Here is a 12149-nt window from a genome sequence, read left to right on the forward strand (position 1 = left end):
ACACGACACAGTACGGTATCTGATTACAGGGGGTCCTCGGTTTGCCACGAATATGGCAATATAGTGGCAACACAATAATCAAGCCATATCTGCAGTAAATAATTGCATAGAAACCCTTCTGGGGTCACAATATAAAACAATCATATGTAAAACAGTCGGTGTGGAGGTGACAGTGAGTGCTGTGCTGCATGTTGACAAACGTCGTATGTCGGGATGACAGCATGAAGCGAGAAGCCACTTCTGTATTTACACGTGTTGGGCGTAATTAGACTTTTATGTTCTTTCTTATAGTAATATAATTTTTATTTTTATTTTGTCAGGTTATTCAAAGAGAATTAAAGACAGACAGGTGTACCATGTGTTAATGGTTCCACTGGGGTGGAAGCCAATAACTTCATTGCAGTCACAATAGTATGATACACATTAACCATTTAGTTTCTCCCATTTTCGTCTCAAAGAACGCTTAAAAACACTACCACTAAATTGGTTTTAAAGAATGCTTGGCTGTCACCTAGCGGCCAACATGCGCAACGTCAGAGTTACTCTCTATTTGTCTGTTTAATTCAATGAGACTTTGCTGGGAGTGGAATTGGTTGAATGAACATTGTTTTAATTAGGGGATTTGCTGTATGGAACTCATTGAATACTGAAAGAGTTGAAAGCTAATCAAGCATGATACCAGGTAATGACTGTGGGATTTAATTAAAACCAAATTCATCGCTGGGTTCGGCTTTGTCCTACTGAGTGAATCTGAAAGTCAAGGGATTTAAAAAAAAGTATACCATTGTACTAGATGGTGTCGATTGGTTTATTTTAAACTTCCACTATAGTAGTAAATTTAAGTACAGCGGTGCCTTGAGATACGAGTTTGAATTTCTAAAGGCATACAGTACATTTTAAAAAGTACAATATAATTGTGTTGTTAATACGTACACATAGATGACTGGATGGATAAGGATGCCTCATTTAAAGATGACACTTTATGCATTTCATTTTGTATTCATTCAACCAATTTATCCTTTCCCAAGATAAATTCAGTGGTACCTTGAGATACAAATAAAACCTTCCATAGACCACGCTCATAACTCAAAACAGTTGTGTCTCAAAAAATATTTTCCCATTGAAACGAATGGAGGCCATTAATTTTTCGCAGGCTCCCAAAAAACAACAAATGTTTGTAATGTGTTTTTAACAGGAAAAATAGCTCTCCATAATTTCTCCTACGGGGGTCACAAGCCAGTGCAAACTGTAGGCCGGTCCCAAGCCTGGATAAATGCAGAGGGTTGCGTCAGGCTTACAACTTTGCCAAACAAATATGAGTGTTCATCTAAAGAGTTCCATACCGGGTCTGTCGTGGCCCGGGTTAACAACGTCCGCCCCCGGCACCGTTAACCTGCAAGGCCCCGGTGGAAATTCAGCTACTGTGGGTTGAAGACGAAGGAGAGGTGGAAAGCGGGTTCTTAGGCAGAACGAGAAGAGGAAATCACAGAGCCTAGAATTGAATGTGGGGACTTTGAATGTTGGGACAATGACAGGAAAAGCTCGGGAGTTGGTTGATATGATGATTAGGAGAAAGGTTGATATATTGAGTGTCCAGGAGACCAGGTGGAAAGGCAGTAAGGCTTGAAGTTTATGGGCAGGGTTTAAATTATTTTACCATGGTGTAGATGGGAAGAGAAATGGAGCAGGAGTTATTTTAAAGGAAGAGTAAGACAGAGAGATACAAACAGAGAGAGAGAGTCGTGATTGGTGCAGATTGTAAGGGACGTTGGTGAAGGAAACAGGGTTGATGAAGAAGTGATGGGTAAGTACGGCATCCAGGAAAGGAACTTGGAGGGAAAGATTGTGGTAGACTTTGCAAAAAGGATAGAAATGGCTGTAGTCAACACTTTTTTCCAGAAGAGGCAGCAACATAGGCTGACCTACAAGAGCGGAGGTAGAAGCACGCAGGTGGATTACATCTTGTGCAGACGATGTAATCAGAATGAGGTTACCGACTGTAAGATAGTGGTAGGGGAGAGTGTGGCTAGACAGCATAGGATGGTGGTGTGTAAGATTACTCTGGTGGTGGGGAGGAAGAGTAGGAAGACAAAGGTACAGCAGAGAACCAAGTGGTGGAAGCTGAGACAGGACGAGAGTTGTGCAGCTTTTCGGGAAGAGCTGAGACAGGCTCTCGGTGGACAGGAGGAGCTTCCAGAAGACTGGACCACGACAACCAAGGTGATCAGAGAAAAAGGCAGGAGAGTACTTGGTGTATCTTCTGGAAGGAAAGGAGAGGAGACTTGGTGGTGGACCCCCACAGTACAGGAAATCATACAAGGAAAGAGGTTAGCTAAGAAGAAGTGGGACACTGAGAGGACCAAGGAGAGGCGAAAGCAATACATTGAGATGCGACGTAGCAAGAGGTGGCAAAGGCCAAACAAGAGGCATATGATGACATGTATGCCAGGTTGGACACTAAAGAAGGAGAAAAAGATCTACACAGGTTAGCAAAACAGAGGGATAAAGATGGGACGGATGTGCAGCAGGTTAGGGTGATTAAGGATAGAGATGGAAATGTGTTGACTGGTGCCAGTAGTGTGCTGGATAGATGGAAAGAATACTTTGAGGAGTTGATGAATGAGGAAAATGAGAGAGAAGGAAGAGTAGAAGAGGCAAGTGTGGTGGACCAGGAAGTGGCAATTATTAGTAAGGGGGAAGTCAGAAAGGCATTAAAGAGGATGAAAAATGGAAAGGCAGTTGGTCCTGATGACATTCCTACGGAGGTATGGCAGCATCTAGGAGAGGTGGCTGTGGAGTTTTTGACCAGCTTGTTCAACAGAATTCTAGCAGGTGAGAAGATGCCTGAGGAATGGAGGAAAGGTGTGCTGGGGCCCATTTTTAAGAACAAGGGCGATGTGCAGAGCTGTGGGAACTATAGAGGAATAAATTTGATGAGCCACACAATGAAGTTATGGGAAAGAGTAGTGGAGGCTAGACTCAGGACAGAAGTGAGTATTTGCGAGCAACAGTATGGTTTCATGGCTAGAAAGAGTACCACAGATGTCCAGTGAGTTGAGCTGAGTTCGCTGCAACCATGAAGTGCTCATATCCCAAATTCTTGCTCGCAAGTCAAAACCAAAAATTGGCCGGACGGATGCTTCTATCTCGAAAAAACGTATCTCAAGGCACCACTGTAGGGAAGTTATAATGTATAATTTGTGACCCTTTAATTGGGCAGACCCAGATATTTAGTTTGAATGCAAAGAAGTACAACTTTGTTTACAAGTGAGGTCACATTCAGTAGTTCTTTATGACCATTATTGTTAAGCTTGGGTCTCTGTTATAACATTTAGTACAGCTTGTAGGCAGTAATGACGCCATTAAAAATTTACATTGTTTTCAGCAAGAGCGCTAAGATTAAGCAGTGAAAGTCAGTATGAAATCGCTGACTTCAGGCAGTTATTGGGCTGAATAATTATAATGGCTCAGTGTGTGTGTGTGTGTGTGTGTGCGTGTGTGTGTGTGTGTGTCTGCAATTTGAGCCCAAAAGAAAGACAGAGAGCCACATAAATATAGGAACCGAGACCACTGGTACATACGATTCTGCTGGGTTAACGAGCTGCAGTTTTGATAGATTTTAGAACATTCAGACTCCAGCTCCATTTGGGTTTCTAATCTAGAATCCTAACAATTTTGCCTTTTGAAATGATAATGCAGTAAGCAACTTTTTGATTGACACGGTAAGATTTAACGACAAATCATTGTGCTTACACTGTTGTAAAACTGTAAACTTGAGTTTTTTTTTTTTTTTATGTGGCTTCAAGTAAAACAATAGAATCATAAGTATGTAGGAATTTGTCAACCCCAGTATGGTTTCCGCTATGTATCATGAACCCATTTTCTTCACCAATTATACATTTGTTATTTATTTTTTATCCCTATTAAATTATGTGCAATGCATATTATGTCTGCCAACATGTACTATATATACCGAAGATTTTATCTATGTTTGTAGGAAAGGTGAGCCTTTATTGCACTCATTTTCTAATGCACTTTTAGTGCATAACACAACAAAAAAACAATTCAAATAATTAAAAAAAAACAAAAAAAACATCACAGTGTAACTCCAAGTCACTCACACTTTTGTCATATCAACCTCTCCATTTCAGAAGAAATAGGGTGGTTGCCGCAGACGTTTTTTTTTTTTTTTTTTTGTTAATCCGTTCTGGTTGATTCCTGGCTATTGTCACATTTTTTCCAATAGCCATCCCAATAGTGAACTCAAGTTGCTCAAATAGTACAGTTCCTCCCGGATGACACATCCATACTCGCCAAGGCCAGAAGGTATTCTGTGCCTGCCAGCATGGCATCAAGAGTGTGACGGTGACAAGTCAGTACAACAGGAGAGGTGAAAGGAGCCATTGGAGGGCAACAGCCTAGCGTGCCATCTTCTTTATGCAAAAAGGATCATGAGGAGCACTGCCAGAGACGTACAGATTGACATCCAGCAAGCCACTCAAACCAAACTGTCAAAAGCAGACTACATGCGGTCTACGCTCACCATTGCTGCCCTGTTTTCTTCACAGATGAGTGTGTTACCTTTGGCTTATTTGAGCTGTGTATTCATTACCTTCGCTACATATTTAAAGATGAAACACCTCGGAATGTTACTATGATACACAACTTCAATCTTCTGAAAAGCAGAGCTGATAATGCTGATAGGAGACTTGATTTCCCTTACATGAGTGAGGAAACAGGGAGCACGGTGCCCTAGTGGTTCGCAGGTCGGTCTGCCTCACAGTTCTGAGGTTTGTGGCTCAAATCTCAGCTCCAGCCTTCCAGTGTGTGACTTTGCATGGTCTCCCTGTGCTTACAGGATTTTCTGCAGGTACTCCGATTTCCTCCCACATTCCAAAAACTTGAGGTTCATTGAAGACTCAAAATTGTCCATCGAATAGTTGTCTATATGGGACCTAATCTACTGCTGACCATTCCAGCGCTACAGAAAATTGATGGATGGATTTGTGAAACCCCCTCCTTGAGCTGTCACCTTATCGTGGTGGAGGGGTTTGTGTGTCCCAATGATCCTAGGAGCTACGTTGTCTGGGGCTTTATGCCCCTGTCAGGGTCACCCATGGCAAACAGGTCCTAGGTGAGGGACCAGACAAAGCACGGCTCAAAGACCCCTTATGATGACGACAAAAAATGGACTCAGGTTTCCCTTGCCCGGACGCGGGTCACCGGGGCCCCCCTCTGGATCCAGGCCTGGAGATGGGGCTCGAAGGGGAGCGCCTGGTGGCCGGGCGTGCACCCATGGGGCCCGGCCGGGGACAGCCCGAAAGGGCAACGTGGGTCCCCCTTCCCGTGGGCTCACCACCTGTGGGAAGGGCCATAGGGGTCGGGTGCAGTGCGAGCCGGGCGGTGGCCGATGGCGGGGACCTTGGCAATCCGATCTCCGGCTACAGAAGCTGGCTCTAGGGACGTGGAATGTCACCTCTGTGGCAGGGAAGGAGCCCGAAGTTCCGACTAGATATAGTCGGACTCGCCTCCGCGCACAGCTTGGGCTCTGGTACCAGTCCTCTCGAGAGGGGTTGGACTGTCTTCCACTCTGGACTTGCCCACGGTGAGAGGCGCCGAGCAGGTGTGAGTATACTTATTGCTCCCCGGCTCGGTGCCTGTACGTTGGTGTTCACCCCGGTGGACGATAGGGTAGCCTCCCTCTGCCTTCGGGTGGGGGGAAGGGTCCTGACTGTTGTTTGTGCCTATGCACCTAACAGCTTAACAGCAATCAACTTAACATGATCATAAACCTCCAATACATATTGGACATTGGATATTAACCTGACTTAAACACAACTGTGACGACACAAAATGCTTTTTAATCTGAAATTTACCAAAACAACTAACAGCATTGAGAGGACAGCAAGTGATTAGAAAATAAACCTGCTCCAAAGAGAAAACAGTCCAATACAGATGAAATGTAGTATAGGTAATGATTGTCAATATGTTATTGCTCCTGCAGAGGCCATAATGCAAGTGACACAGTCAATGAATCAATTCATTGTAATTGATAACAAATGACATTTTTTTAATGCAAATAGAGGATCCCCCTTTCCCACACAAGATATTTGAGGGTGCTGAATGGATCAGATAAAATCTTTTTTTTTTTTTTTAAATCTAAACTTTAATTTACAATTTCACAGAGCGAGAGAAGGGGTGAGAGAGAGAAAATTCAATTTTAAAACGCTTCACAAAATTACATCTCACAAGAAGATAAGTTCGAAGTGTTGGTGTTATGTACATCAGTGGGTACCCATAATGTGTTCATGCTCATCTTTTCTTTTTTTTATGTTGTTCTAGTGTCACATGAATTAAATTCACCATCACTAATAATATAAATGAATAAATAATTAAATTAGCTGTATAAATATCAAACATAAAGGTCAAAACCATCCCTCCTCGACACCCTGTACAGACATTTGTAAGAAACGTTATGGCACAAAACAACACAAGATCCAGTCAGTTCATTAATGAGGAGCAAATCCAAAAGTTGAGATGATTTTGTTGTTGTTGATGCAGTCAGCGCGTAAACTCTGCTGACCAGAATATCACAACCTCATTCACACTGCAACACAAATGAAGCTCTTCACATTGACCCTGTCATCTCATCGCTGTGTGCTCATTACTGGCGCATGGCGAAGAAAACGACTGACTGTGAGTGACATAATTTGGTTGCGTGTGTGTTTTTTTTTTTTTCTTTTTTAATTAGTTAGGTCACGTCTTTGAAGTTTAACACTGCAACGACCCCTTTAAAGCATTTTATTTTTTCACCTAATGTTCAAATTACCTGGCCCTTTTCAAAATCAAATGCGGCCCTTGAGCACATAATATTTCCCACCCCTGCTGTACATTATACATCCTAACTGCTGTACACGCTTATCTGGGACAGGCACAACCGTTACTAACGTCAACCACATTTTGCCCTTCTATAAACTAAAGTGAAGGACAGCTCTGTCCCTGTGAATAACTTTTCCATCCAATCCAAAAGTGGAAGCCTTAGCTCCCTCTGGAAGATCCGTGTTTCACCCCAGAGGGTCCATCAAGATCCGGGCAAGCAGTCGGGGGATCTTGGAAAATAAAATAGCTGAATGATTGCTGGTGTGAGGCCGTTCTTCCATTGATTTTTCCTTTTCCGTTCCAAAAGAGTTGTGGCTGTCAAGTAAATCCTTGTTGACCACATGAAGACAAAGGAGCTGTATGAAAGTCGACTGTTGCCAGGGTGTCGGGTTGGGTCCTCTAGAGGAGGGAGCTGGGGCTCTCCGGGTGTGGCGGCGGGGGAGTGTGCGTGGGGCTGTGGCGCATAGGCAGAATGTCATAGTGGGTCGGGATGTGGGCGCCGCGGGGAAGGTCATAGGGGTTCTGGGAGAAGCCGGTGGCCATCCCGTTGGGCCCTTGCAAAACACTCACCGTGGGCTCTGAGATGGCTTGAGGGAGACAGACGGAAAAGTTAGGGGTGGAACAAGAGGGGGGATGGGGGGGGGGGGAGCAAAGTCAGCAATAGGTTCACTACACTAGTGTTTCCCAACCTTTACGGGGGCTCAGGTGTCTCTTAAAGTTCATCTTAGCATCCCTAAAATACTATTGAATGAATCTTGAGAAGAGACAGAAGGTGCATTTGAAATACTTTGAAATAGTGAAGAAAAGTTTATTTCAGTATTTCTATTCAAAAATTGAAACTCATATTTTATATGGATTCATTAATCACACAGGAGGATAATTTTCAGAAGGACAATTCCTACCCAAATTCTATATTAAAATTGTTGCTACTTTGATACTTCGAAATGTTTTCATTTAACTGTCAGCGATAATCATAAAATAAAAAACAAGAAAAACAAATGACATTTTATTTTGTTTGTAGTGAATCTACATGAGTTTCACTTTCAACTTTAACTCCTGAAATAAATTACATTTTCTACGTTATTCTTATTTATTTAATTTACAGTTGTGCTCATAAATTGGCACAACTACTGAAATATTGGCAAACTTTTGAAAAATATGACCAATGACTGAACTGGGATCATCTCAATATTTTCTTTATTGCTATGTTTTGTTTCATGACTTTGCTATCCTGAAATGTGTTATAGTTTAATTTGAATCCCATGAAAAGAAAATTTTATTTTACCTGATCATTTGTTTTCCTTAAAGAATGGTACACATCTTACAAATGCCAGATCATGTAAATTTATGAGCACAACTGTATTCGCTGTCCTGCATTTTGATAAGCCTGCAGTCCTATTTGTCCCTCAAGATAACCTTTTCTTTCACAACTGATTTACAATTTACAATCACGCATGAATTATAATCTACCCTAAATTATGCTGAGATGGATCGGAATAAATAGATTGCAAGTAACGTTGTGACTAGGTTGTTTAAATTCAGCTGGAAGTTGGATTTGCACTGCGCAAGTTATTTTTTGTGCGCTGCACTAATATTTGCGTTGGTGTTAGGTCATCTCAAACGAGTTAACAAGTTTGACATATTGGCATAATCATATTGCTAGCCATGATGGCAAGCCAGAGGCTAAACTGCACTTTATTGTGACTGTTTGTCTAGAGCGGCTCCAACTACCGGAGACCGATTCCTTGTGTGTTTTGGACATACTTGGCAAATAAAGATGATTCTGATTCTGATTCTGATTTCCATAGACAACGTGGCAAAAGGGCAAGACAGTACCATACTATGTTTTGTATAACGTACATGTACCATTACAAAATTCACCCATATTGCAAATAGAGTGTTCCTTCGCTATATCGCGGTTCACCTATGTGAATTCAGCATTGCGCTTTTTTTTTTTTTTTTTTTCAGATTCATATCACACAAACTTTTCCATATCGCGGGATTTTGAGTGTACGCTGTAATTCTATATTTTGTTGTGGTACAATGAATGCGTCAAAGCCTAAAACATCGAAACTGTAAAAAAAAAACCAAAAAAAAACACACGTTACAAGGGATAAAATTTACATAAGTGTAGAGTACTACTGTGTATTACTGTATTAGTAGTACTGTAGAGTTTAAAAGGTGTTTAAGAGTATAGGAAGTTTTTATAAGAGTATGGTAGATGGTAATAGGAGTGTGGGGAAGATTATTAGGGGTCTGGGAGGTTCATACAAGTTTAAAAATATGTCTAAATAATCAAAACAATACACGGTAACTACTTTGCCGATTTCACCTATTGTGGGGATGGTCCGGAACCCAACCCTTGCAATAAATGAGGGATTACTGTAGTAAAGTTTTCATTTTTATGTACAGTGGTGCCTTGCGATACAAGTTTGTTCCGTGACCACGCTTGTAACGCAAAACACTTGTATCTCAAATCATTTTCCATTCAAATAAATGGAAATGCCATTTATCCGTTCCAGCTGTCCCCCCAAAAAACAACAAAAATTGTTTAATGTATTTGTTAATTCGGAAAAATGACACTCAACAATATTGTACTTTCTATCTAACGCTATAAAAACATTTAGTAATGACATAATCAAATAGTATTCAAAATAATTAAACAGTTTGTGTCACACTGCATAAAGCGAATGGCCATTGTACTGCTCTTTCTGGTATGCCCACCTCAGCCACTTGGGGGCAGTATAAGACAGACAGACAGAGACAGATATATTGTTCATTGAGACATCTCAACTCCTCTCAGCTCATCAGTATGGTGCTTATATTAGTCGTTCTTCAGTGAGTACTGTTACATTTTAGGTCTGCATTTGTTGCTGCACCGTTTGTGTTCACCCTGTTTCATTGCAACTTAGAAGCTAGTGGACTGAAAGGCTAAGCTATGCGTATTTTCTAAATGCACAATGTGCAATTCTCTTTGTTTGATGTTTAGTTTGACATCAAAGTACAACTGGTGGCATGAAACAGCTTGAAGCCTCCTTTTGTGAAAAATTGTTCACCGTTTGCCAGAGTGCTATTTATTGTGAAGTTGAGCTCACCGCCATCATACAACAGTCATATCTCAAGTCTGCGCTCGCAAGTCAAAGCAAAAAAAATAAAAAATAATAATAATCGTCTCAACGGCAAGTCGTATCTCTTAAGCTGAGTCACTTGTATCTCAAGGCATCACTGTCACTGTCATTTCAGTGAAGGTTAATGATTTTTATTGACATGTATGCTTGACATTTACATTCTGCCAAGAATGGAAGCTGGGCGACACACTCACCGACATCATATATGTTCCCTCTGGTGCCGCCCAGGAGGGTGGCGGTGCCCCCGAAGGGCACTTCGCGGTGAGAGGGGGACTTCATCTCCACGTAGCCGCTCTCTGTGTGCTTGCACGCCAACCCCGGCGGGTCCCTGATGGTAGCGTAGGGGTTCTCTGTGTTCAAGGAGCAGGAGTTGTTGTTGCACACGGTGCCCTTGATGTAATCTGCAACCGCAGAGACAAGCACATTCAGTCACAGCTAAGATGACGTGATGCTCACTGGTGCGTGGCAGTACGAGTAGAAGAGCAATAAAACTGGTTGGCCTTCTTTAAAAAGGATAAAGTAATCTGGGTAGAAAGGAGAGCGAGTGGATGAGCCCATTTTATCCATAAGCGTTATCAGTCAGTCTTTGAGGGCTCATTATGGAACATAGCAAGGCTACTTGAGACCGCTTTTCGCACCCTTGGGACTCTCACATTCACTAGTGACCGTACAGTGTTGGGAGACCAAATAACGTGTTGGGCATTGAGCCACGGAGGGCAATTACCATTGGAATAAAACTGAAGCCCATCATGATCTATCCATATAAATCATAGAGGATATGAGGAGATTGGGGTGGGGGCTATATTCATATGGCGATAGGAAGCATTTAGTGAAACTGATTGAAGGACTAGTGCTGGAGAGGCTGCACACATGCACACGCGTACACACACTCGCGCGGTGATGCTGAAAATTAATTATTTACCTTTTCTGGAGCCTCTCGCAGTCTGCGTCTCCCCCTGTTGAACATCTGCTACAAAATGTCAAAACATGAAAGTCAGACGTTGCATAATTCACACAATCTGCGGCAAACTTTTTGTTTTGGCACAATGCGGTACTCCATCTTTTTCGAATATGAAAACAAACAAACAAACGCTTCTTGTCATATTTGTTAAAACAGTCATTTTGGCTTGACAGTAGTCCATGATAAATATGATCTAGAAAAAAAAAATCTGCAGTCTCTGGTCCTATCTTGTGCCTCTAATTTGATATACAAGAAACCACCGCATCTGAGGACAAACAAACAACCAATAAGAGACAGAAGGCTTGACCTCGGTGGCACACTTATTGAGGGCACACCACCATGGCCTTGTGCTGACCTGCTACCTTTTTAGCCAAGAAAAAGCACCTTATTTGTAATGGAGTGTTTTATTTTTTGCTAGGCCAGGGGTTTGTGCTCACCATGAGTGGACCCGTGAGTAAGTCAGGCCTTCTTCTCTGACTTTTTTTTTCTTCCACAAATCCTATTTATAATCTAATCTAATAACTGTTTCAACAAATGTGACAAAAAGTGATTTAAAAAAAAAAAATACAAAAGCCCTTTTAAGTTGGATAATTTCCAACGGGAGACCTGCTGACATGCTCATGTCTTCTGTTTTCAGATGACCATTTTCAGCATATAGACAAACCAGTGTTGTTTTTGAAAAATGCCGCATTTTAATTTTGTTTTCATTTTCAGGCTCCAAAACTGCAAACTAAATTTGAATTCATCGAAACTGTGTCATGCCAAGAAGAATGATGGATCTCCACCATTAATATCTTTTGTTCATTTTTTTAATTGGTGGGTGCTTTGCTATGATGTCAGACTGTTTAGGTGGCTGATGCCATCTCATTTGCACACCAAGTGGAAAAAATAAGCCCAATCAGAGCGCACCATTCCAAACTGTACCGTGGTCAGTGGTGGAAAGTAATGAAGTAGCCTACAGCGTACTTAAGGAAATTTTTCTTTACAGATTTCTTTTCTTTCTGACTGTAGTTTCTACTTCTTGCTATGTCAAAACAGCCTCATTAGTTTTTTCAACATAGGCGGCTGACGACATGATGAAAAAAACCCCAACATGTAAATAGAAACCACGGTTCATAACTTGATTGATTGAGAGATCTTGGGGTCTTAAAAGGCAGAAAAAACAGGGTCAACAGCCACAT

General features: G+C 41.8%; 1 protein-coding gene across 1 annotated transcript in view; it reads right to left on the reverse strand.

Annotated features, from left to right (window-relative positions):
- Positions 1-5886: 5886 nt before the first annotated feature.
- The window catches only part of megf11 (multiple EGF-like-domains 11), a 69111-nt gene continuing 62848 nt past the window's right edge, over positions 5887-12149 (reverse strand). The window contains exons 22-24 of the mRNA XM_061676916.1: positions 10930-10977; positions 10202-10408; positions 5887-7466 (exon numbers count right to left, since the gene is read on the reverse strand). Of these exons, the coding sequence (XP_061532900.1) occupies positions 7279-7466; positions 10202-10408; positions 10930-10977 (443 nt within the window). The 3' untranslated portion in view covers positions 5887-7278. The remainder of the gene's footprint in view (positions 7467-10201; positions 10409-10929; positions 10978-12149) is intronic.

Source organism: Phycodurus eques, chromosome 5, assembly GCF_024500275.1.
Source record: "Phycodurus eques isolate BA_2022a chromosome 5, UOR_Pequ_1.1, whole genome shotgun sequence".
Classification (NCBI taxonomy): domain Eukaryota; kingdom Metazoa; phylum Chordata; class Actinopteri; order Syngnathiformes; family Syngnathidae; genus Phycodurus; species Phycodurus eques.